Source organism: Neomonachus schauinslandi, chromosome 6 (assembly GCF_002201575.2).
Source record: "Neomonachus schauinslandi chromosome 6, ASM220157v2, whole genome shotgun sequence".
Classification (NCBI taxonomy): Eukaryota; Metazoa; Chordata; class Mammalia; order Carnivora; family Phocidae; genus Neomonachus; species Neomonachus schauinslandi.
In genome coordinates, this window is record NC_058408.1 from 79586655 (window position 1) to 79614395 (window position 27741).

Genomic DNA, 27741 nt, shown 5'->3' on the forward strand with positions numbered 1-27741 from the left:
AATACTACTACCCTACAGAGCCTCAAATATCTACAGTCATCGCATCCTAGTTGACTGAGACCATAAATACACAAATAAGAAAGGCTGACGTGTTTTAAAGGGAAGGTAACTATTGTGTTTCTTCTAAAATCATTAAATGGCTACAATAAGAAATTACATTTTTAAAAGCATGTATGCTTTACATTTATTCCAGAATTACAGGTGATCCAATTTGCAATATATATATATATATATATATATATATATATATATATATGTACACTCAACACACATATGTGTGTGTGTGAAATTCCATCTCAGGCAAATTCAATTCAACTGGTTCACATCCTTCTAGTTACATATTATTCCCTTAAAGCACAGTATTAGGAGTGCCTCATTTTAAAATTAAATTTCCAAGTAACAGCATGACAACATAGTATTTCTGGCATACGAGTCTTTGCTATTTAAATGAAACACATTATAATAAAAGAATATGAACTTTGAACATTTCCAATAAAAGGGCTACACAAATTCCCTTTTCCAAAACATAAGATTAACCTCTTTTCAGGCAGGAAGCATCAGAAAAGAAAGTCAAATATTGTGCTTTTGCATGTGTTTGACTTTGACTTAAGTGGCATTTAGGGATTAGAAAAAGCAAATTAAGAACACAAATCTTTATTTTTGCTTTATGTAAATAACAAAAAGGTCACCTTCCAAAATTATTAGGGAAGAAATCCAATCATTCCATAGCTGAAAATACCCGGAAGTTTAAAGCAGACCTTAGGTACATCTGTTTCCCTCCTCTCTTCCTCAGACATTGAGGGGAAGGAAATCAGTGCACTAGCAAGTTCAGAGACGTCTGAATTTCTCCTCCTTTCAGTCTAGAGCTATAGGAAAGGGCATAAGCAACACTCACACGGCCGACAGGGAGCTGTCTTTCTTTGGCTTCTTCTTCTCCCGGGCATCGCTGAAGTCCAGAGCGGCTTTGTCCATACCGAGGAGCTCGCTGATTCTGTCCCGGCCATAGAACTCTCCGTACTTATCCATAACCTGGGGGACAGGAATAAAAGCATTTTACCGGCCTCGTGCATTAACTAACCCCCTGTATGCATGTGTATACAAACATCTAATTATTTTTACACTTACTCCATATTTGCCGTATGTTCAAGTTCACTTAAAATTCTTGTTTATGGCTCCTTTTCTGTGATCACACTGCTTAAGGTCAAAGCACGCTTACATCGTTTTAGATAAACCCTCTCAAAGGAACAAGATTTCTTGAGGGAGGCGTGCCAAAGGAAGGGGTTAGGCCAAGTAGATAAGAAGTGGAAGAAGATGGAATGAAAGGAACTTCAACCAAATTCTCATACTTTCTGCCAGGAATTACGGTAAGAACTCTGACCTGCTCTCCCTCATGGGATTGTCACAGTATATCAGTTTCCTGTTACTAGCATCCTCTTCTGCAAATAAAGAAGCTGTGTCTTAGAAAATAGAACATGCTCAAGGTTGCTAAGCTTGGCAAGAGACAGAGTGAGAATGCTACCAGGCGGGGCCTGACTCGCAGCCAAGATCTGCACAGACCACCACGGACCACGGGCGGGCCACTCTTGATGGCATCCCCTCTGGGGTCTCAGTTGCCACCATCCAACACTCCCTCCCATTGTTTCCTGACTGGAGCAGCCCTTCAGGAATCCCCGGAGCCTTGTCACCCCCCCCCTCGTGTCTTCAGTGCAATCCTACCATAGGTTCCGGGGCACCATTCGAATCCATTCTGAGCAACCCCCCTCAGCGCCCTGGCCCCTCTCTCCCTCGGCCACATGCGCCTGGCTAGGCCCATGTGTCGTGTTTTCAGACCGGTGTGTAGACATGGGCCCACAGCTCACCCCTGAGCCCAGGAGGTGCAGCTCCGTGACACAGCCACTCTCGGCCCAATGCTGACAGACCACGAAGAGTCCCCCACACAGTGAAAGTGGGGGCAGCAGGAAGAGTAAGGAAAGAAGAGCAGGAGAGAGGACTGGCCGCTGAGGGGAAAGGAGGCAGGGAATGCCAGTGAAAGAGTGGATGAAGAAATAATGGAAAAGAAGGGACTAGCAGAAAAATCAGGGGCGCCTGGGGGGCTCAGTCGGTTAAGGGTCTGACTCTCGGTTTTGGCTCAGGTCGTGATCTCAGGGTCATGGGATCGAGCCCTGCGTGGGGCTCCACACTCAGTGGGGAGTCCACTTGAGATTCTCTCTCTCTCCCTCTGTCCCTCCTCCCACCCCGTTCTCTCGCTCTCTCAAATAAATAATTCCTAAAAAATAAAAATCAGCTTTCTCTAAATGTATATAATCAAGGTAAGTGAAAACATGAAAGAGTAAAGAGTCCGTGAACACTGATTACAAAGGTTCATGAAAACATTTGTTCTGGGTTATTGTCACGGCCCTACAGATGGGCTGGGATGAGCTGAGTGGTTGCTCCCTCTGGATTGTGTTCTCACCTTGTTCCCAGGAGAACAAATCGGGCAACACACACACACAAACACAAATACACATAGTAGGAATGCCACGAATAGTCCTAGCTGCAATTACAATTTATTTATTTGACTGAATATGTAGTTTCCTTCTGAGAAACTTGTGCTTTAACAATTTAAAGCGGTTTCTTCATTAAATAATTAAGGAGACTAAAATGATCAAATTATCTATTTAAAATTATTTAAAAATAAGTTTTCAAAGCTTTGGCCTAGTTTGGATGTGCTCGGAGGCAGAGCAATGTTACTCAAAATGCCAGGTCATACGAGGAGACAAAAAACTTGCACCAAAATAGGGGCGCCTGGGTGGCTCAGTCGTTAAGCGTCTGTCTTCGCCTCAGGTCATGATCCCAGTGTCCTGGGATCGAGCCCCGCATCGGGCTCCCTGCTCGGTGGGAAGCCTGCTTCTCGCTCTCCCACTCCCCCTGCTTGTGTTCCCTCTCTCGCTCTGTCTCTCTCTGTTGAATAAATAAATAAAATCTTTAAAAAAAAAAAAAAAACTTGCACCAAAATAAAAATCGACAAACATGCTACTTCTCTCAACTAGAAAGTCTTGTTACTAAGAAAAAAAAAAAAAAGGTCACTGTGTTTCATCATGTACCTGACTTAAATTCCTGGTGCAAGCCTTCTATCTCCCCTCAGACTGGTAACACAAAATTTGTGGCTGCTCGTTGCGAACCATCCTAACGCTGAACTGGTGAAATCCAAGGGAACAAGACCACTTCATTTGGCAGGTGTTTCTGCCTATTCGCTCCAGACAGCATCCCCTGGGACTAGAACCCATTATGGAAAAGAGGTGAGCTGGGTCAGTTTGGCAATTAGAAGGGTTCAAAGAATAAGTAGGAGCTAGTGTATAATCATAGTATTTTATGACATACAAGTAATGGCATATACATTATTTCATTCGAAAATGTGATTAAAATTAAAATTCTATGTGGTGGGAAGAGCAGAGACGATCCTTGATTCTCAAAATCGGACTCAAGAGGTGCCCACAGTGGACCACTGACTCCGTATTGGTGTTCCTTCTACCACCCTCTGAGGGAGTGGGCTTCAGAAGAATAAAACTTGATGAAAATAAAAAGATCTTTAAGGTTTATATAAAGTAAATAAAACTCAATCCTTTGTTGTCATGCAAGGACTTGACTCCTGTAATGTAAAGCAGGATTCTAGCCCTGGTGATTTATAGCTGTCTTATCAGAAAATGGCCATTGGCTAATTTAGGTTACCCAAGCAATCACAGAGAAAATTCTCACTAAGTCCTGTTACTGTGTGGACTGAGCACTGTTTATTCGCCTGAGTCAGAGGATAGGCGGATGAAGCAGTGCTTATTTATTTTATAGCTACAGAGTGTGGGTTTTTTTATGTGCAATTTTTGAAATTCATATTCCATTCCACTGCCACTTTGAAATGGACATTGACAGGGGCACCTGGGTGGCTCAGTCATTAAGCGTCTGCCTTCAGCTCAGGTCATGATCGAGCTGGTTCTGGGATCGAGCCCCGCGTCGGGCTCCCTGCTCCGCGGGAAACCTGCTTCTCCCTCTCCCATTCCCCCTGCTTGTGTTCCCTCTCTCGCTATGTCTCTGTCAAATAAATAAATAAAATCTTTAAAAAAAAAAAAAGATATTGACATTGACAGATAAAGCACACCTGAATATTTCATTCTACATATGAGCCACATCAAATTCAAGTCTTTTTGTGCTCTAGGAAAGAAACAGAATGCATTCCTTTTGAGAAATATTACCTTTCTTTTAACAAATTTGTCCCAGTAGTTGTTGGGAAATGACCTAAAAAATATAAAAGCATAAAAGTAAAATAATATCATTTGAAAAAATGATAATCAACAATATATTGTTTAGAATATACATTTAAAATAATATGTAAACATACATTCTTCCATTCACAAAAATCATAATGAATTTATGTCCCATCTTATCCCACAATTTTTCTATATCATAGGTAGATCAAATATTATTTAAAGGTTATGCTATCAATATATACATGCAGAATCACAAAAAGACTATGGGCTACTATTTTAATGGAGAAGAATATGAGCATATTTATTAATAAGCAGTCTTGTTATATTTATTTACATGTCAATATAGGTCATTTATAACATGTCAAATGTATTTTTTTGTCAATTGTGTTCAAAAATTAAAGCATCTAAAAATCTGTCATTGTTTTTCCTACAGAGTAAAAAAATCTCATTCCCACCAGTTATCCTCAAGGAAACTGAGCAAGGCACCAAATCCTCCAGGAAACTGGCACCTTGACTAACACCGAGTTCACTTAAAGGGACAGACTTAATTTGACTTCGTATAAACAGCTAGAGTTGATAAATAAAACACTGAGCATTTAGAGTAAACATTTATAATGCACAAAGAAACCATCCCTATTTGAAAACTCGGAGCTTATTAGAAATTTTAACTTTGTAAGAATAAGCAAGACTGATGACAATAAAAAGATACTTCACACTTGAGTAGTACAGACCACTCAAAAGCTACTGCATCACTAATCCTTTAGCGGTGGACAGTTACACTTCTGGGATGGATTTATACCTGGAACAGCAGCTAGTAGTTTGGGTCTTGATCTCACAAGTGTAATATTTAGTGTATAGAAAAAGTATTTGTTTCTCTGCCTTAAGTTTTACAGGTCATCCTCCTTAACTAGTTTGATGCCCAACTGCTTGATGGTATCAACAGCAAGTTTATGACTTAGATACAGTAAAAGTATGAAATTCAATGTTTTTGCCTTTAATGCTACAACTCTTTCCTTAATTTTTGCCTCCTCTGTGCTTTTGGAGGAGAGAACCCTGCTCTGTAGGTTATGTACCTCCAGCTACACTCTTCCCTGAACACTGAGTAATGGATGTCACATTCCATCAGTGCTTTGAAAATGGACTCAAAGCCATTTTTGATTAAGGAATTCAGAACGCAGATGGGAAAAAATTGATGGCATCCATTAAGAAGCTGACAGCGTTTAGTCTTTTGATATTCTTGGCTGAAAATATCACTATTATTCACCTCTGCTAAACTTTTGACAAATCTGCAAGAACTCCAGCAAAGTATTTTTTTTTTTGTCTTGAAATTTTTGAGCATAGAAATGTCTCACATAATTCTTTACTCACTGTGTGTTGATTACAAGTCTATCCCACTGGCCTTTAATATCATCTTCTGAAGGCTGTTCTGTAATATAAAGCCCATCAAATTCCAATTTTCGAGCTACTTCCTTTTCTCGCTTAAAAATAACCAATGGGACCTACATTTGAAAAAATAAACACATTAAAATTAGTTTAGATTTACTGGTATCTCTTGTGGTCACTATCTGTACAAAACAGCTTTTTGGAAAAAGAAATATTTCCCATATTACTTCCAAGAAGGTAAAACTGGGTGAAAATGAATTGGTTATATTTAGGCAGAAAGGAACATCTAGAGGTTATGGAATAGATATCATATATAATCCTATGTTTCTAAACACATACATATTTACAGATATTTGCACTAAAGAAATCACTTTTAAATATTAAAGAGAAAAGGATTCAATATATCTTTTATTACAACCTATTTATTATATATCTTTATATTTATGAGACACGAACAAGCTACAATAAAATATAGCAATGTTACCAATGTTCCAAAATGCATGCTTCTAAAAAGTGCAATTTTATTTGCGAAATCTCTTTAATGATTCCATGCTCAGTGTCCACATGCATTTTGAAATAAATTTTAATTTCAGCATCAGCAAAAATCTTTGTCAGTTTGCCAAAATGTTTCCAGAATATATTGATTCATCTCATCTTCTCATCTGGACAGATTTTACACAAGGCACAGCTAGGAGAAGGATGCAGACGTTTCGGAAGTATTCAAGAATACCTTCCCCTACCCCAACTCATAAAACAAAGGAAAGAAAACGAGGGAGAAGAATTTCTAAAGAAAATTTTACATTCTAGTCTTTTACTCTAGGCTCTGGTTTTTCAAAAGTCTTCTAGAAGTTTCACAATCAGAGGCAGGGGACAGCGAAATAAAGCGTTACCATGAAAAGGTGTCTTGCCAGGAAAAAATAAAGAGGTTTGCAAAAGTAACGGGCAGCCCTGAGCACTCAGAGACTCTTGAGTTCTATTCACCAAATATTATTATTCTCTTGGTAGGGATCTAGGGATAGAGCTGTATTATTTTCTGGGTGAAATGTGACAAACTATAAAGCATTTGTGCCAGCAGTGGTGTTAGATAGGTACCTAATAACAGGACAATCAAAACGACTCAGGTTCCGCATGCTGTATTCTGTAACTCTAATATACCAGAGCACTGCTAGGACACATGGCGGGTTACTTCTGCGGGGTCAAGTTTTGGTGAAACTGGCCATTATGTGAATAACTACCAATATGTGACAAAAAGCTATAACAAGATGGCCCAAAGCCATCTGCCCTTCCTGGGACAGCCTGCAGCCAACGTGGAGCTCTGAAGACCAGGCTCCAATGCCCCAGCCCAAGACAACCCTGTAGGGACATCCCAACTCATGGCCTGAGGCCCGTGCATGGGCCCTGTCGTGCCTGAAAGGTAGCACCACGTTTCCCTCTGTTGCATTCTGCTTCCTTCCCTTGCCCCACAGGTGTTGACTCATTGAACATTCCCTAAAAATCTTCATGCAGGTAATTTGCCCATCTCAGAGTCTGCTTCCCCAGAAGTCCAACCTGCAACAGACACATGCACACATGGACACACACGGGTACCTTGGTGCCTTACTATCTTACTTTCAAGCAGTAGTATCCGATGATGCAGAAGAAAGAAATGACCGTGTGGAGAATAGCTAAGATCCTCAGCGTGGGCTCCATATACCCGCTGCTCTCCTCCAGGACGTAGTGAACTGCAATGATTCTGGGCGAGCCGCTGTCTAGGCTGCTAACTTTGGCATTTTCACTCGAACTGCGAGTGGGGAGCTCCTTTCCTTCAACCACAGAAGAAGTGGAGACCTGATTCAAACCATTTAAAGTAGAGTCAGTCGATTCCTCTAAGATATCGGCGCAAACAAGAAACCCAGTGGAAACCCAGCCTTATCAGCAAAAGCGCCAGAGATGAAGCCCATGTCCCATGAAAAGACTAAAAGCAAAGGCTAAAAATAAAGAGATAGCTTTTCAAAAACCAATGGCAAATAATGAGCATACTCTTTAAAACTCCTTCTAATCCAAGCAAGAGTTATGAGGATTCTAAGGCATGCGGGGGTGGGGGTTGGGGGTGGGGAGAACAGATGGCTAAACTGCCTTCCCAATTATCCAAAGAATTTAACATAATAAAGGTATGCCACACCCAGATAGGGTAACAAGTGAGCTATTCAGCCAAATTAGGCTAGGGACACTGGGGAAACCCTCCACTGAATCAAATGCTCATCAGCTGAGGCATTTCCCACTTAGTTTGGAAGAACAAATCTACTCCTGTCTTACTAGACCATCAGTGATGTGCTTGACCTCTAGGTTTTCTCTTTCATCAAAACATATTTTAGAATAGGTTTAGACGCGCTCATTAGTGGATCTGTGAAATCTATACATGCAATTCAGTCCATCTGTAGTTTCATACTGGTTATTGAAAGACGAAGATGTACGTACCTTATAAAAGAGCAAGATGAAATTGATTGCAAATGCGACAAATAAGGCTAACATTCTCATGTTGTAAAAGTTGCGAGCAAAATAGTTCTGAAGGTGAAAAAAATGATGAAAAGGTCACTGAATCAAGAGATTGACATGTGCAGACAATTTACATTAAGCATTCCTTCGTTTACCCAAAACTATTTCTCGAGAGCCTACTGTGTATCAAGTAGCATTCTTGGTACTGTAGACATAACAGCAAATAAGAAAATTTGGGCCACCATGGAGGACACAAAGGATAAAGAAGCACATCCGCAGATTAAAGATAAAACGAAACAAAACATAATCTCAAGGGATGCTAAATGCTATGAAGAAAAAGCCATCAGGTTAAGGGCTTAGGGAATGGGGGTGCTATTTTAGATAGGTGGGTCAGGGAAGGCTTATTCTAGGTAATAACATTTGAGCATAGGCCTGAATACCATGGGACAGCAAGGCAAGTGAACAATGGGGGGGAGAGTGTATGAGACAGAGAGAGCATGGGTTATGGGGCACGAAGGTTCTGAGTTCCAAGTGATGGTGTGCTTGGGGACAGTGAGAGAGGACAGGAAAGAGTGGGAGGGAATGAGGTCAGAGAGGTGAGGAGGACATAGGCTTACAGTCTTCTGATAAAAGTTTGTAATGTTCCTTCCAGTGCAATGGGTTGGTTTATGACCTCTGGGGCCACACTGCCCAACTGTGGAGCCCACCCTCAACACTCACTCACTGCAGATGCAGACAAGCACGTAACCACTCCTGTAGTATCACTTTGATCATCTGTAAAGTGGGCATAACAACAGAACCTTCCTCAGAGGTTTGCTCTGAGGATCAGTTCATGGAGGGAAAGTTAGTTATTAATCTTGTTATTATCACTGGAATTATTACTTTATTCCAGGTGGGATGGCAAGCTATTGGGGGATCTGAAGAGGGCTTGATATGACTGGAAATTATAATTTGGAAAGATTATTCCAGTTGCCCTGTGGGAGACAGATAAGAGGCAAGCCTGGAAGGAAGGGGACTAATTAGAGCGACCACAGGAGAGCAGGAGGGGTGATGGTGGTGGCGGTGGCCTGGCCTGGGAGGAGCTGTGGAGACAGAAGAACTGAGCAGACTCCGGCTATACTTGGAAGACAGAACTGGGAAGAATTCCCACTGGATTGGATTTGAGGGAGGAAAGAAAGAGAGGACTCAGATATAGTAACTTCTGGATTTGGGGTCAGAGCAACTCAATAAATGGTTGGTGCCATTTATCGGCTAGAAAAAACACCTAGAGGAGAAGTAGGTCGAAGGTAAAGGCGATGGGAAATATCAAGTACTTGTTTTACTGTGAAATGGGAGAGGTCTATGGGGCATCCAAGAGGATATGCCAGGGGCTTTAGCATGACAGGTCCTATCAAGATGACAACGTATCCCATTATCGGTCTCCATGTACACACCCCATTCGGGTGGTGTCATCTCCCACACAGGACCCTGCCTTTACTGCCATGGCTTATGGACTAAGGCAGCCTACCACAGCCAAACCAGGTCAGTCACATTGGTTCTGCTTGTGGAAGGCTGGAACTGGGTCATGGGAGGCTGAGTTGGTAACCTTGGTTATCTGAGCTGGCAGGTCACAAAGGTTTGGGGGACGAGGGGCCTGTGGTGGCCTGATGTGGCCATGATCAGTCTTGTGTAGACAAAATGGTGGGCAGAGGAAGTCATATTGGAAAGAGAAGCAGGAAAACAGAAAACACGTGACCCTGAGGCAGACGGTGGAAGACAGACTTCAATGACTTGCTTTGCACGACTGTAGTTAAACGCAGTCTTCAGGAATCCACTGGGGCTTTGGTGGGATATCGGGGAGCCCATTCAACCCCATGCCCTACCATCTATGCTGCACCTGTCACCATGGCAACTATCACAACACAGCAAATCAGTGATTATCCAGGGGTATCTACAGAACGTTTACGTTCAGGATAGTTGGTACTAAACGATGTGGGGAAAATAAAGAGAGTTGAAGAAGACATAGTTGAAACTACTAATTAAGTTTGCATAAATTATATAAGAATGTGTAATATTTATTTATACACAAGTAGGTAGAATATATAATTACTGAGGACACTCCATTTCCCTTCTAGGTGAAGGGCTATAGTATACTGAGTTTCTTGTTTTTTGATTTTGCAAAGGCTGTTAAACAGTAAATATGATTTTGTCTTTCAAACGGCTTTATTATGAGGAATGTTGGTCTTGGTTTCTAGGTTGGACATTACTGGTTAGCATCTCTTGTAGATTTACTCTGCACAATCATCTCCCAAAATTTTCCTGCTTTAAGAAAGTGTATACATTATAATAAAAGGCCTTTCAACCAAAATTTTTATGAATTCCATCTTGTATGAATATGAACAGAGAACTACACCTCCTTTCTTGGTTTTCAAATACGAATATGCATTTTATTCATTTGGAGAGCACTTCTGCAAAATATATAGGACACTACATAAAGAACTGTCTTCTCTCTTTTCATTCCCTTCTTTTCTTTGTTTCTATTTAAAGAATAATTTTGAATAGACCTTCTTCTTATCAATAGGAAGTCGGCTCACTACATTAATGTTTATGTAACTGGGCTTTTAATAAAAAGGTGATGTTCTAGAACTGATGAACCCAGTTCTGGAACATCAATATGAACTACTTGTACCCTCAATCTCGTGTTTTGCTTTCATTCACCGCAGACCCTCACACAGTGTGTCCTGCAGAGTATATTTATTAATCTGCCCTAAAGCCTTTGTGGGAACACACTGGTTGCCCTGTGTTGGCAGTCACTGTATCAGATGGTTTCAGGTAATGTGGATGTGTGTGGAGGTTATGGTTTGATGACAGGGAACAGTGGACCAAAGGCATTTATTATAAAATATGAACACACTCAGGTGAGTAAATAAAACATACTTGTAGGACTGACTTGATCCCCTGATTGCCACCCAAGGAAAGGTCAACGAGTATTTACTAGGCCTGAGTTGTTATGGTCTCACAATATATCAATAACAATATTCACTCTAGAACATCTTACTAGAAGTTTCTGTTGATATGCTATGATTTTCTTCCAGAACGCAGACTCGGGAATTTCCGGCTCTCCGTATCTGTGTGTGTGGAGCTGTCTCAACTTCTGTTTACCCTTATCTTCTTTGGCTTTTTCTTCTTTTTCCCCATCTTCTCCCCTGCAAACACAAATGACTGAAATATCAGCCATCCAGAAACTAAAGAGGTGAACAGGTTTGTGCCAAATTAGACACACAAACAAATATTTAAATCAGAGCATCCTTGTTAAGAAGTAGTTCCTCTTTCAGTGCATTATCATATTCAGATTTTTAGAATGAGGGCTAAGATTTCCTGCCTCTCACTGCCTCCCGTAGATGGACAATCCTGTGAAGGTCGAATCTAAAGGACATTTTACAGGGGAGGGGGGAAAGATGGCGGAGGAGTAGGGGACCTTATTTCAACTGGTCCCCAGAATTGAGCTGGATATCCACCAGACCACTCTGAGCACCCGCGAAACCAGCCTGAGATGTAAGAAGATCTGGATCTCTACAAACAGAACATCGCAGGCCGTTGGTATTGAGATACAAAACGGGGAGCTGTGATTCCGTGAGCAGATGTCAGAGGACAAACGGTAGCGGGAGGGTGCCTGGCCGTGGGGATCCTACACCGCTGGTGAGCAACAGCCTCACGCGCTGCAGACAGGGAGCAGACTCACAGACCGGTAGGGGCAGGGAAAGGACTTTAGGGCAGCCCCTGCGAGGGAAACCCAGAGGGGCGAATCGCACGCGTGTGAACTGGGAGCAGAGGGCAGAGATGTGCCCCGACCTGGAGGCAGGACTAGGGGCGCTGTTGAGGGGCGCACAATCCAGGCCGCGCAGTTTATAGCAGCACAGACAGAAACGGAGACAGTGTGGCCTGGAGAGCTCACTGAAGAACAGACTGCGGTCTCTCTGCTCTGAGGCAGAGGGTTGGAAACGGTCTCTTCTGCTCTGACTTGGGGAAGAGGCACAGAAAGCCACCAGGGAAAGCCATCAGAGAACAAAAGCCCCGAAGACTGATTCCCACTGAGCCCATCCCCCGCCACAGGGGCGCAGGGCAACTCCGCCCAAACAGGGTTGCCTGAGTTACAGCGCGGCAGGCCCCTCCCGCAGAAGACAGGCTGGGAAAACAAGAGGCCAGCAACCCTAAGGTCCCAAGAAAACAGGTGCATCTTGCGTGGGTTCTGGTCAATAATTTCAACTCTATACATTCCCTCAAACACCCATCAACAGAATGACTAGGAGGAGGAACCCCCAAAATAGAAAAGACTCAGAGATCATGACTTATGCTGCAGATTTACAAATGGATGCAGATATAACCAAGACGTCGGAGATGGAATTCAGGCTAGCAATTGTGAAGACAATGGCTAGAATGGAGAAATCAATTAATGGCAACATAGAGTCTCTAAGGGCAGAAATGAAAGCTGAATTGGCAGAACTTAAAAATGCTATCAATGAGATCCAATCCAAACTAGATAATCTAACAGCTAGGGTAACTGAGGCAGAAGAGAGAATAAGCGACCTGGAAGACAATATAATAGATAAAAAGGGAAAAGAGGAGGCCAGGGAAAAGCAACTCAGAATCCATGAAAATAGAATCAGAGAAATAAGTGACACCATGAAGCGTTCCAATGTCAGAATAATTGGAATCCGGGAGTGAGTGGAGAGAGAGAGAGGACTAGAAGATGTATTTGAGCAAATCGTAGCTGAGAACTTCCCTAATCTGGGGAATGAAACAAACATTCGAGTCCTAGAGGCAGAGAGGACCCCTCCTAAGATCAAGGAAAACAGGCCAACACCCCGGCATGTAATAGTAAAACTTGCAAACCGTAGAACCAAGGAAACCATCTGAAGGGCAGTTAGGGGGAAGAGATTCCTTACGTACAGAGGGAGGAACAGCAGAATAACGTCAGACCTTATCCACAGAGACCTGGCAAGCCAGAAAGGCCTGGCAAGACATATTCAGGGTACTAAATGAGAAGAACATGCAGCCAAGAATACTATATCCGGCAAGGCTGTCATTTAGAATGGATGGAGAGATGCGGAGCTTCCACGACCGGCAGAAACTGAAAGAATATGTGACCACTAAGCCGGCCCTGCAAGAAATATTAAGGGGGGGGTTCTATAAAAGGAGAAGGACCCCAAGAGTGATCTACAACAGAAATTTACAGGGACAATCTATAAAAACAAGGTCTTCATAGGCAACATGATGACAATTAATTCATATCTTTCAGTAATCACTCTCAACATGAATGGCCTAAATGCTCCCATAAAACGGCACAGGGTTGCAGATTGTATAAAAAGACAGGACCAATCCATATGCTGTCTACAAGAGACTCATTTTGAACCTAAAGATACATCCAGACTGAAAGTGAAGGGATGGAGATCCATCTTCCATGCCAGCGGACCTCAAAAGAAAGCTGGGATAGCAATTCTTATATCAGACAAATTAGATTTTAAACTAAAGTCTGTAATTAGAGACACAGAAGGACACTATATCATTCTTAAAGGGTCTATCCAACAAGAAGATCTAACAATTGTAAATATCTATGCTCCCAACATGGGAGCAGCCATCTGTATAAGCCAACTGTTAACCAAAATAAAGAGTCATATTGATAACAATACGTTAATTGTAGGAGACCTCAATACTCCACTCTCAGCAATGGACAGATCATCTAAGCAGAAAATCAACAAGGAAACAAGAGCTTTGAATGATACACTGGACCGGATGGACCTCATAGATATTTACAGAACATTCCACCCTAAAACAACAGACTACTCATTCTTCTCGAGCGCACGTGGAAACTTCTCCAGAATAGACCACATACTGGGTCACAAATTAGGTCTCAACCGATACCAAAAGACTGAGATTATTCCCTGCATATTCTCAGACCACAATGCTCTAAAACTGGAACTCAAGCACAATAAAAAATTTGGCAGAAATTCAAACACTTGGAAGCTAAAGACCACTCTGCTCAAGAATGTTTGGGTCAACCAGGAAATCAAAGAAGAACTTAAACAATTGATGCAAATCAATGAGAACGAAAACACATCGGTCCACAACCTATGGGATACTGCAAAGGCGGTCCTAAGGGGGAAATACATAGCCATCCAAGCCTCACTCAAAAAAATAGAAAAATCCCGAATTCATCAACTAACTCTACACCTTAAAGAACTAGAGAAAAAGCAACAAATGATACCTCAGCCATGCATTAGAAGAGAAATAATTAAAATTAGAGCAGAAATCCATGAATTAGAAACCAGAAACACAGTAGATCAGATCAACGAAACTAGAAGTTGGTTCTTTGAAAGAATTAATAAGATCGATAAACCACTGGCCAGACTTATCCAAAAGAAAAGAAAAAGGACCCAAATTAATAAAATTATGAATGAAAGGGGAGAGATCACGACTAACACCAAGGAAATAGAAACAATTATTAGAAATTATTATCAACAACTATATGCCAACAAACTGAGCAATCTGGATGAAATGGAGGCCTTCCTGGAAACCTATAAGCTGCCAAGACTGAGACAGGAAGAAATTGACAACCTGAATAGGCCAATAACCAGTAACGAGATTGAAGCAGTGATCAAAAACCTCCCAAAAAACGGGAGTCCAGGGCCTGATGGATTCCCTGGGGAATTCTACCAAACATTCAAAGAAGAAATAATACCTATTCTACTGAGGCTGTTTCAAAAAATAAAAACAGAAGGAAAACTTCCAAACTCATTCTATGAGGCCAGCATTACCCCAAACCAGGCAAAGACCCCATCCAAAAGGAGAATTTCAGACCGATATCCCTGATGAATATGGATTCCAAAATCCTCAACAAAATCCTAGCTAATAGGATCCAACAATACATTAAAAGGATCATCCAGCACGACCAAGTGGGATTTATCCACCGGATGCAAGAGGTGGTTCAACATTCGCAAATCAATCAATGTGATAGAACACATTAATAAGAGGAGGGAGAAGAACCATATGGTCCTCTCAATTGATGCAGAAAAAGCATTTGACAAAATACAACATCCTTTCCTGATTAAAACTCTCCAGAGTATAGGGATAGAGGGAACATTCCTCAAGCTCATAAAATCCATCTATGAAAAACCCACAGCAAATATCCCCCTCAATGGGGAAAAGCTGAGAGCCTTTCCCTTAAGATCAGGAACACGTCAAGGGTGCCCACTCTCACCACTGTTGTTCAACATAGTACTAGAAGTCCTAGCGACAGCAATCAGACAACAAAAATCAATAAAAGGTATTCAAATTGGCAAAGAAGAAGTCAAACTCTCTCTTTTCGCAGATGACATGATACTTTATGTGGAAAACCCAAAAGACTCCACCCCCAAATTACTAGAACTCATCCAGCAATTCAGTGATGTGGTGGGATACAAAATCAATGCACAGAATTCAGTTGCTTTCTTATACACTAACAACGCAACTGCAGAAAGAGAAATTAGAGAAACGATTCCATTTACAATAGCACCAAAAACCGTAAGATACCTCAGAATAAACCTAACCGAAGAGGTAAAGGATCTATACTCTAGGAACTACAAAACACTCATGAAAGAAATTGAAGAAGACACAAAAAGATGGAAAAATATTCCATGCTCATGGATCAGAAGAATAAACATTGTTAAAATGTCTATGCTACCCAGAGCCATCTATACCTTCAATGCCATCCCGTTCAAAATTCCAATGACATTTTTCAAAGTGCTGGAACAAACAATCCTAAAATTTGTATGGAATCAGAAAAGACCCCGAATCGTCAAGGAGATGTTGAAAAAGAAAAACAAAGCTGGGAGCATCGCATTACATTGGAATTTGGTGATCACATTACAAATCAGTGATCACCAAGACAGCATGGTACTGGCACAAAAACAGACATACAGACCAATGGAACAGAATAGAGAACCCAGATATGGACCCTCAACTCTATGGTCAAATAATCTTTGACAAAGCAGGAAAAAACATGCAATGGAAAAAAGACAGTCTCTTCAACAAATGGTGCTGGGAAAATTGGACAGCCACATGCAGAAGAATGAAACTCAGCCATTTTCTAACACCTTTCACAACGATAAACTCAAAGTGGATGAAAGACCTCAATGTGAGACAGGAATCCATCAAAATCCTAGAGGAGAACATAGGCAGTAATCTCTTTGACATTGCCCACAGCAACTTCTTTTAAGATACATCTCCAAAAGCTAGTGAAACAAAAGCAAAAACGAACTTTTGGGACTTCATCAAGATAAAAAGCTTCTGCACAGCAAAGGAAACAGTCAACAAAACAAAGAGGCAACCCACAGCATGGGAGAAGATATTTGCAAATGACACTACAGATAAAGGGCTGGTATCCAAGATTTATAAAGAACTTCTCAAACTCAACACCCAAAAAACAAATAATCAAGTCAAAATGTGGACAGAAGATATGAAAAGACACTTCTCTGAAGAAGACATACAAATGGCTAACAGACACATGAAAAAATGTTCAACATCATTAGCCATCAGGGAAATCCAAATCAAAACCACACTGAGATACCACCTTACACCAGTCAGAATGGCAAAAATGGACAGGGAAAGAAACAAGAAATGTTGGAGAGGTTGTGGAGAAAGGGGAACCCTCTTACACTGTTGGTGGGAATGCAAGTTGGTACAGCCACTTTGGAAAACAGTGTGGAGGGTCCTCAAAAATTTAAAAATAGAGCTACCCTATGACCCAGCAATTGCACTTCTGGGTATTTACCCCAAAGACACAGATGTAGTGAAGAGAAGGGCCATATGCACCCCAATGTTCATAGCAGCAATGCCCGCAATAGCCAAACTGTGGAAAGAGCCGAGATGCCCTTCAACAGATGAATGGATAAAGAAGATGTAGTCCATATTACAATGGAATATTACTCAGCCATCAGAAGGGATGAATACCCAACTTTTACATCAACATGGATGGGACTGGACGAGATTATGCTAAGTGAAATAAGTCAAGCAGAGAAAGTCAATTATCATATGGTTTCACTTATTTGTGGAACATAAGGAATAGCATGGAGGACACTAGGAGAAGGAAGGAAAAATGAGGGGGGTGGGAATTGGAGGGAGAGATGAACCATGAGAGACCATGGACTCTGAGAAACAAACAGGGTTTTAGAGGGGAGGGGGGAGGGGGGATTGGTTAGCCCAGTGACGGGTATTAAGGAGGGCACGTACTGCATGGAGCACTGGGTGTTATACGAAAACAATGGATCGTGGATCACCACATCAAAAACCAATGATGTATTGTATGGTGACTAACATAACATAATAAAATAAAATAAATAAATAAATAGAAAATAATAAAGGAAAAAAATAAAATAAAATAAAGGACATTTTACAGGCCTGAAGTGTTTTTATTTTATTTTTTTTAAAGATTTTATTTATTTATTTGAGAGAGAGAACGAGAGAGAGTGAGAGAGCACATGAGAGGGGGGAGCGCCAGAGGGAGAAGCAGACTCCCTGCTGAGCAGGGAGCCCGATGCGGGACTCGATCCAGGGACTCCAGGATCATGACCTGAGCCGAAGGCAGATGCTTGACCATCTGAGCCACTCAGGCGCCCCTGAAGTGTTTTTAGAGCTATATGGAGCACATTGTCTTCCAGTTGTGCAATAAAAACAAGTAAAAAGAGGATATCAAAGAAGACGCTTTTTTTTTTCTTTTTTTGCTGTGACTTTCCAAACAACCTTATTTTTAAATTATTATTTTAAGGTTCAGTTTTCACACTGACCAGCCATTAGGACCTAAAATCAGAGGCGTATGCATTTGGTTGTTTCACATGGATAAAGCACGTCAAGATACTCATTTTGCAGACAATTATGGAATCAGAAGCACTGAAATTTGACACCTACAACCCTTCTGGGTATAAAATACCAAAATCCTTCATGAAAGTCTATTTATGCCACATATACACAACCCATACTTAACCTGTATGAGCTCTGACATTTTTTTAACACGAAAGAACTGTCCCTGAAATGACTGTCATGCTGTTTCATTTCACTAAAACAGTCATTAATGTGGCCATTTTTACAACCGAGAAGGATCTATAAATAGTGCCGACTGTAAAGAATAGCCAAAGAAAATAGCAATGAAGAGAAAAATATAAGTGCTAAGGGAGCACGGTGGCTCTTACAGGCACTTCAGATTTGACTTCACTGATTTTTTAAAAGTGTGCACATGAAGCTATCTAAACTGGGGGAAAGATGTAGGTTTCAGTGATTGACAGAAAGCCAGTGTTATGAGGAAGTGATCCATTTTTATTGTTTCACATTCAGCTCTTTATTTCTTATTGCTCTGTAGCACTGGGAATGTAGGGGGAAACCGAAGATTTCTGGGTCCCGCACCAGACCTGCTGAATCAGGGATCTCTGCGGTGGGGCCCGGGGATGGATCTTTGTTTTTAACAAATTCGCCAGGCCATTTTTATGCATGGGACGTCAGTGCAAGAATTCTACACAATGGCGTTCAGAACATTTGTCTCCTCCCTGGCTGATGAGGACAAGAGTGTCCGCATGGTTTTAGGCCCAGAACTGAAGCAGTCAGTGCCCTTGTGGACAGCATGACACGGAATCACGGGAGTCGTACACAAACAGAATCCTCATGGAACAAGGAGGAAGGGATGGCATGGCAGCCCGAGGGGTTGCCAGAGCCTCTCCTCTAGGATGGCGGATTTAGTCCTGTAGCACCAGACTGTCCGTCATGTGCTCAGGAGGGAGGGAGAGGAAGTAACGCAGACTTAGTGAAACAAAGGGAAGTATACAGAAACGACACATACTCGGCCTTCTCGGGTTCAGATTTGTTTTCTTCTTTTTCCTCCTTTTCTTCCTCTTTTGCCTTCTGTTCCTTGAATGAGCCAAGGGGAAGAAGAAAGAAAAGCAGGGATTACACATCACCTTTGAGTGAGTTGAGGGAACCCTGTGACCACGAGGCAAACCACAACCTACAGATGATACCCTCTTGCCACACTGGCCCTTCACTCTGCTCGTCCCTCCCACGCCAGCAGTTAAGTACAGACCTGCTAGGCTCCTTCTCACTTTCTTTTCGTACTTCAGAAGGACCTTCTTGACCTCATCCACGTCCTCAAACGTTACTCACTCCTTTAGGTTTCACCGAACTACTCCAAACCGTAGTGACGTCTCCACTTTCTCAATGTTTGTGACCTCTACCGTCTAGTGTCTATACTTACTGAGCACTTACTAATTTCCCAGTTTTTTCGTGTTAGTTAGATCTTTCTAACAAACTCTTTAAGGCAATTTGAAAGCAGTGGTCACATCTTCTGTTTCCCTGAATGCGTTATGATACCCAGTGGCATTAGGCACATGGTAAAGACTCATAAAATATGTGTGGCTAGGATGATTGCTCAGCTGACTGTTGTCGTTAGGGTGGGGACTTGAGCTTATACCTTAACAGTTTAAGATACTTTAGTAATTTGTAAAGAATCTTAACAAGGCCAGCATTGCCTACCATTTCCCTTTGGAAACTCAAGTCACGGATTTAACACCACTCTGGCACCAGCCTGAGAATGGGGGTAAAGTTCATTTTTCACACCCACCTGAAGCCCAGAGGGCTACGGTGACTTAGAGTCCATTACCTGGAATTTTTCTTGCACGTCGGGGATGGGGACCGGGTTGCTCATGAGGTCACTGAGGCCGGCGTTTGGATTATGGGGAATGAGTTTGTACTGTCCTCCTTCTCTCTTCAGATCCAAGCCAAATATGTCTGAAAGAAGGTCGCTTTCCTCTGTCAGTTCCTTCAGGTCTGTCAGATCTTCCGAGGGCAGGGTGGCTTCCAGGGGTTTCCTGTCCCCTTCTTCGCCGTCCCCCCTCACCTCATCCTGAGTGGGGTCCGGCATGTTGGCTAAGAGCTCTGCCACTCTGATCTTCTTCGCTCCTTCTACCAGGCTGCCCCCCAGCAGCAGGCTGCAAATGATGCGGAAAAAGCCTCTGGAAACGCTGGCCACGAAGTGCAGGAGGCTCGCGAACATACTCCAATAGGATGAAAAGGCGGCTGTGACCATATCCTTCACAGTCATCTTCTTCACCTTCTTCATCTGTTTCTTCAGGCTCTTCAGGCTGAGCATTCGCATGAGGGTCAAGATATTGTACCTGAGAGCCAACAGGGCCGACTTGACCGTCAGAATGGAAAAGAAACCCATTCTGGGCCCCTGCTCTTCGGGCTTCTCCTTCTCACTTTCGTCCTTATTCGCCGACCTCTCATTCAGATCCGACTCAGAGATCTGCGCCGCCAGTTGCATTTCAAATATGGTGTCCTCGCAGAAGTTGACGAAAAGCTCCATCTTCTCCTTTTCTCCCCCTTCGTTGACCACGTCAAAGATGAACTGCCGTTTGGACTCCTTGACCTGGGGTTTCTCCCACTGGGTGCGGCTGGACTCACTGATTTCGAAATAAACCCGTTCGATGCGTTTGGCACTTCCCATGATCTCGATGCGGCCCAGAAAGGGCTGGAAGTAATTCAGCACGCTCTCTGCCAACTCCAGGAACGTCTGCAGTCGAGTGTCGTTGGGCATGTGTTCGGACAGGTTGGTCAGGAGAACGGCAACGTTGAAGCCGATGTCCTTCGCAGGCTCGTGGAACCGTTTGACAAACTCTTCATAGTCGAGGGTCTCGTTTTCATCAGTCTCTGCACAGGACAGAAGAAACTCGGTTTCTGACTGCGTGTAGTGCTTATGGCTCTCCATCGCTTTATGGAAGTCCCTCTTGGAAATGACTCCCTTGCCGTCAGGATCATATTCCTTAAATGTGTCAGAAGAAGTCAAATCCTTTAGTTTTAAGAACATGTCAAAAAACTTGAGAATCATCTCCACGTTGTTGGAAGATTCCACGAGCATATCGACCATCTGTTTGCCAATGGTTCCATTAACAACATTACCTGGTGGTAAAGAATTGCATGCGTTCAAAGGAAACATTTTTGATAAAACCAGTGCCTACAGAAAAAAAATGACAATGTAACTCTTACATGACATCTGAATCAAGGATACCTCCTTGTTTATCTTCCACTGCACAAAGTCTCAGGAAAAGATGGAGAGTGATTTGGAAACTCTAGCTTAAAGGAGTGATTACATAAACACATGCAAAACCGTATTTTGCAAAGTGGTTAGACTAACGGGTGCAACGGTATTTGAACAAAAGCTGTTGTTGTTTTTTTTCCTCAGATTGATCAAGGAAGCAACATGTTCTCAGATAGAGCAAATGGGGGAAATATTTATATCCTAAAGCTAGAAACTGAAGTCCAGTTTCATATTAATAATAAAAATGAGCATTTGGACAGCTTTTTAGGGTTGAAAAATCACTACTCGTAGACAATGCCCGATTTAATGTTCATAGCTCTGTAAGGCCGTACTTTTTATTAATTCTGATTTTACTATTGAGGAAAGTGAAGTTGAGCAAATCAGTGGGTTAAATCAATGTGCCCGTTGGGACAGGATTAGTGAGGGTGAGTGCCAGGACTTTAAACAGATCCTCTGAAAGCAAATTATATGCTCTTTCTGGTTTACAATGTAAAGCCCTCTCCCTACATTTCTTCATGGTCCAGAATATTTATTGTCCGAAAATGGAAGATCACTGATAAGCTTGAGAAAATTAGATAGTACCCTAAATTATAGAGTCATAGAACGCTTTTATTCCTTGAACAGAATGTGCAGTGTAACATAAAGACAGCAACAGAACAAAGACAAGTGGTGAGGTCTGCTGGAGTCCACTTGTGCCGCAGTAAACACCATGGTTATGAGCGCGGGCTCAGGAGCCACACTGTTGGGTTTGAATCCAGGTTCCACCATCTACTAGCTGAGCAACCTCAGCTTTCGGTGCCTCAGTTTCCTCATTTGCAAAACAGCGGTAATGATACTATCAAACTCATAACCCTGGCATGAGGATTAAATGAGGAGCTGATACATGATAGCAGGTGAATTTACATTGTCACGGGTGCAGTCACTGCTTCTCCTGCTTTTATTCTGCTTGTTACTATTATCTAGACGAAGATTTGATTTGACGTCATGGTAAAGGGTCCTGTGCTCAGAGGGTATACAGTGGCTGCCACCTAAGGGTTCCTGCCAATGTGGCATCTTTGAAGTCCTAGTACAAGGCATGCCTCTTGCCTTCATTAATCGAAGTGCAGTTACGCAATGCACGGCCAACTGAGAACCAGAGAAAAATTAGGAGGGAATCAAGAAAAAAGGATAGGTAACAATAGCAAACATTTTTTAGTAGCTTTGGTCGTATTCACATGATTTCACGGACTTCTCACATTCCCTCTGTCATTACCTCCATTTTACGGAGGAGGAAATGAAGAAGGAACTAGGGCAAGGGTCGCACTGCTAGGAAGTGGGAAAGCGGGGATTCGAACCCAAGCTCTTGACCACCACGCTTATTCCTGCCTGACACAGAAGAGGAATGCAGTAGCAGAAAAAGACAAGTTGGAAAGAGAAAAGAGAGAGAATGAGAGAGGAAGGAGGCCCGTGGCGGGAGCATGCACGAGATTGCCACCAGCAGCCGTCCTGCGGGGTGGTGCCCCCTGTTCTCTTTCTCCTGAAGGATGTGAATAACCCTTGGGAGTCACAGTGCAGCCAGCTCAAGGCCGTGGTTTACGCAGTTGGAGTTTATCCAAATGCCCGTCGTCCCCTCTGATCACAAACAGACTAACAAGCAAATAGAATCTTTATGTACTATGTGTCTGGAGAGTGTATTCTTAGGCTATCACTGTGAGATGAAAAGTGTCGCATACATTACTACTGGTTTCATCCCACCCCTATGTAAACTGAGATAGGCAAGGTACCTCTTTTTAAAAAAGATAACTTTGAGAAAACAGTAATAAAGCCAGTGATAAATCCAAGGTATCTGCCACATCTCAGTGTTGATATTTTATTCTTTGTGGCATGCTGACTTCATAAGTAAGCACATATTGATCCTTGAAATAAAAGAATAAGGGGAACTTGAAAATATAAATGAAAACTACCTTCTAACATGGACAGCAACATGACCACCATGTCCTTCTGAAGATCCATTAATTCTTTTAATAGCTCAATTTGACTGGAATCCTGAAAATATTAACATATGTTATATTAACATAGAACACATAATACATAATATATATAATATATAGCGTATATATTGCATTTGAGAGAATATGAGACGATTATGTAGCAGGAACAGCATACTTATTCTCACAAAGAGTAGTGCTTTACCAATCGTAAATACTTTCCAGGATTATAGAATAAAAGAAAGGCCAAGTGTAAGTATGTAGCCTATTGCAAAGAGATATACTTCAGAGTTAGTATTTACTACTGATTCTATCTCATTTTATTAAAGTATGTCTGAGGACAATAAACAAGTCTAACAGAAGGATGAAAGCAGCCTCAGATTCTCCAGCACCACACAAGACGCAGGTGCCTCCACACATCTGACTTCTTTTTTTTTTTTTAATTTTATTTTATTATGTTATGTTAGTCACCATACATCATTAGTTTTTGATGTAGTGATCCATGATTGTTTGCATATAACACCCAGTGCTCCATGCAGAACGTGCCTCTTTAATACCCATCACCGGGCTAACCCATCCTCCCACCCCCCTCCCCTCTAGAACCCTCAGTTTGTTTCTCAGAGTCCTGAGTCTCTCATGGTTCCTGACATCTTTTTTTACTTGAAGACTGAACTTGTTTTTCCTTCTTCCTAACTTATTACACAAAAATGCTATATGTTTTGTAAAAATTAACTTATTCAGGAAAAATAGGCATAACAGTGATATGACATAAATTTATTTTATATAAATCTAACAAAAATGTACCCAAGTACCACCTATATGAACAATGTATAATATGTTATTTACGTTTTATTAAACTCCCTGATATTTCCCTGGTTAACTTTTTTTGGGTTTTTTGTTTGTTTGTGTTTGCTTTTGAATTTTCATCATGAAAAAAATTCTTTTACAGAGATACGTTGTGTCCAAACATCACTGCTTAGATTCAGCTTCTAGAAACACAGAATGTACTTACATCCACATGATGACATTATGAATCGCCAAATTTTCTTTTTATTTGAAACTATGCTTTGTTTCTTTTAAAAAAATTACACAAGGTATCATTTTACTCATTTAGATTTTGCTACATACAAGGCTAAATTTCTCTATGGCTGGAAAGATGAGACTTTCTTTCTAAATAATGTTCCCTTGGCTAGGTCTACAAACTGAAAAACTGCTAGGTAGCACCAGATGTTAACAAAACAATGGAACTACACCAGAATGAGAACTCTCTCGTAAGTGTATCAATTTGGTTCATGTTGGTTTCTTTTACCCACTAAAATGTCACTAGTGATTAGATGAAAGAATCATGTTATTTCCTTATTTGGTGGAAGTCACCAATAACTAGATGTTGACAAAACTCAAGCCAGGCTCTTCTGAGTCCTCTTTCAACTAGGGTTCAATCTTGAGCTATAAAGACTTGAACAAAATACTAATATAGTTTCTACCAGCTTAAGGTTGCATCCCTAGGATGATCCTAGCCCACCTTAGAGGGACTGCCTGGGAAAACTCAAGGCTGCTAAAAAAAAAAAAAAAAATTGTCCTTTTTGTGCCTGCTGACACCTGGGGACCAGTCTCCTCTCCCAGTCTCTGTGTGAGGGTAGGAGCTGAACTTCAAGAACTGTCAGCCTGTGGGCACAGCTGGTGTAATTGTATCTCTCCCTTCCTGTCTCTATTGCCCTCCCCTGCCTGGTTCCTCGTTCTCCCTTTAAAACACCCACTCACTCTGTACAAATCAAAGTGGAGCTCCGTTCATGCTGGACTCTTTGCCCTACTATGATAGTTCATTACTGATGAAAACCTGTCCTCACCACTTTAACCAATGCCTGGCTTTGTGTATCTCTGACAATATGCTCCTGCATATTGCGGGGGGCAGTGCAAGTGAAAGGAAGCTGCTGCATGCATACTGTCGGGACACGTGAATGAAAACACCGGGCAGGACGGGCAATGGTTGGCCTTAAATCCAGCACACTTTCCTCTCCCTGACACCTGGCAAACACCCACGCCCTGACAGGTATGTCAGATCTCGGGACCCATCATCAAAGTTCACCGCATCAAAGAGACTTATTTACACTTTTCTGCAAATCTGTTCCTTACATATTTTTTCTCTTTGACTTTCGCAAAGTTACATGTCCTGTTGATGAGTGAATGTCATCTATTGAGAACAGCAGCTCATTTATGACTCAGTAAGAAAACTGTCTTTCTTTAGCAAGGGATTTGCAGATTACAAATCCTTTTTCAATTACCTGCAGGGAGGAGGAAAACTCCAGTGAATAATCACCAAGAAGTGGGTCTACGAAGGATGGTAAAATGTACAATGTTTGAGGACTACAATGTGTTATTTCTCCATTATATTCAATTCCTTAATACCTTTTGTTCTCAAATTTGAATAATGGCTCCCACCTATTCTTAGCTCACATAAAATTCTTTTATTAAAATTTTTGTTTTTTTTTTAAATAGAGTAAAAGGGGTGCTTGGGTGGCTCAGGTGGTTAAGCACGTGACTCTTGATTTCCACTGAGGTCGTGATCTCAGGGTCTGTGCTCAGCACGGAGTCTGCTTGCGAATCTCTCTCTCTCCCTCTCCCTCTGCTCCTCCCCCACCCAGCTCTCTCTCTCTCTATAAAATAAATAAATAAAATCTTTAAGAAATATGTAGAGAGGGAGCCTGGGTGGCTCAGTTGGTTAAGCGACTGCCTTCGGCTCAGGTCATGATCCTGGAGTCCCGGGATCGAGTCCCACGTCGGGCTCCCTGCTCGGCAGGGAGTCTGCTTCTCCCTCTGACCCTCCTCCCTCTCATGCTCTCTGTCTCTCATTCTCTCTCTCTCAAATAAATAAATAAAATCTTTAAAAAAAAAAAAGAAAAAGAAATATGTAGAGAGTAAAAGATGTAGGAAGAAGTGATCTAAGAAAGATCATATTCAAAGGTAAGCATGTTGAATTTGCCAATGATTATCGTACTTGTCATTTAGGATGGAGGATTTACCTGAGACAGCTTCATCTGCATGTGGGCAAATACATGAAGAAAGCCCACAACTGCATCCCACAGCCTGCTGTGGGCCAAGCTCTGCTGATTCCCAGTACAAGGACCCTGGAGCAGAAACAGATAGACAGCAATCATTCTCGATAACTTAATGGCCAAAATAAACTTTCCACTAATAAGCAGGGACAAAATTAACGTAGTGTTTACATATAACAAATTCTAAGAACAGTTTCTCAAGGATTTTCATGTTCTCTTTCTGTATGCTTAATAAAACACTGACAAAAAAAGAACGGTGACTTACTTCATGTTTGTCTGGTTTTTAGTTTCTTTTATTTAGAGGAAGAGGGTAGGAGCCAGTTGTTTTGGTTGTTAAGTCAAATCAATCAGTCCTTACTCTCTGGTGTAGGATCTGAGATTAAGCTTAAGATAAGAGGCAATTACCTCTTATTGCTAAATAGTAACCTGGACAAAGCATTCATATCGAGGAAAAAGTCCTCTTCAGCGGTTTCTTAAGTGTACAGCTGTTTTACCAAGTTTACAACCACTGAGATTTTAAAAGATGATTACCCGGTCATTAAATTCGCAAACCCAGAATCCAGGGCAGTTGGAACCTAACTTTGCTCTCTTAGCTCACACTTCAGAAGTGATCTTTACGTGATACCAGAGAAGGCAGAATGCTTGAATGGAGGCAGTTTCTATTTTTATTTCCCAAGGAAAAATTCTACAATCACTAAGTTTTGCAAACACACCTACATCGACCAGGGAAATAAATGACAAGGATTCTATTAAAAAAAAAATATATATATATATATATATACACACAACACAGTTCTTAACTTCCAATTCATTCATTCCTTTCAACAAATGACTCGCAATGAGTATAGATTTGAGAGAACATTAAAACACGTTTACTCTAGGAATAAGTGACGGGAAGAGATACTGACAAGATATTGAATTGGAACTTTGTCCTGTTCTCGGCTTCTCTTTTCTCCTAAAGCTGATGGTAAAAGACAGTAAGTGCCAGGTACCTCCGTGTTTCAAAAGCAAGGTGCTAGACTACGTGTGTGCAAAGGGGGAGACTCAATAGATCTTTCTACCCTAAGGATATAAAGGGTATGAAAGTGAAAACTGAGAGACTTTGGAGAGCTCCCCACATGCTGGGCATCTCTACCTTCCACTCCTGTTGTGATGGAAAAGGAGAGACAGGGCATCCTTTACACCAAGTGAGCAAGGAGCCTTCGAGAGAGCCATCCGGAGTGCTTGGCACCTGTTTCCTGAAGCTGGGTATTAGAAAGTGTGAAAGGCACAGAGTGACAAAAAAAAGATATGTGCTTCTCATATGGGCTCCTACAAGACTACGGAATCTTGCCCAACAACACTGTCTGAAAAGGTGGTGATTCCAAGGCGAATGGACAGAGGTCACGGGATGAACAGCGTCTGGGTGGGAAAAGAGGCATGTCCAGGCGCTGAAAGCAGTCAGCGGGCCAAGTCCACTCATCAGAGAAAGAATACAATAGGCCACCAGACCCAGCTCTGCTGTGCAGTCCTGAATTACGTGTGCCCTG

General features: G+C 41.8%; 1 protein-coding gene across 1 annotated transcript in view; it reads right to left on the reverse strand.

Annotated features, from left to right (window-relative positions):
• Positions 1–27741, reverse strand: part of RYR2 (ryanodine receptor 2) — a 547432-nt gene that overhangs the window by 22605 nt on the left and 497086 nt on the right. Inside the window, exons 89-98 of the mRNA XM_021696142.1 lie at positions 26180–26284; positions 23136–23217; positions 19756–21053; positions 18940–19007; positions 11134–11281; positions 8079–8165; positions 7230–7448; positions 5607–5737; positions 4224–4266; positions 896–1029 (exon numbers count right to left, since the gene is read on the reverse strand). Coding sequence (XP_021551817.1) covers positions 896–1029; positions 4224–4266; positions 5607–5737; positions 7230–7448; positions 8079–8165; positions 11134–11281; positions 18940–19007; positions 19756–21053; positions 23136–23217; positions 26180–26284 — 2315 coding nt within the window. The remainder of the gene's footprint in view (positions 1–895; positions 1030–4223; positions 4267–5606; positions 5738–7229; positions 7449–8078; positions 8166–11133; positions 11282–18939; positions 19008–19755; positions 21054–23135; positions 23218–26179; positions 26285–27741) is intronic.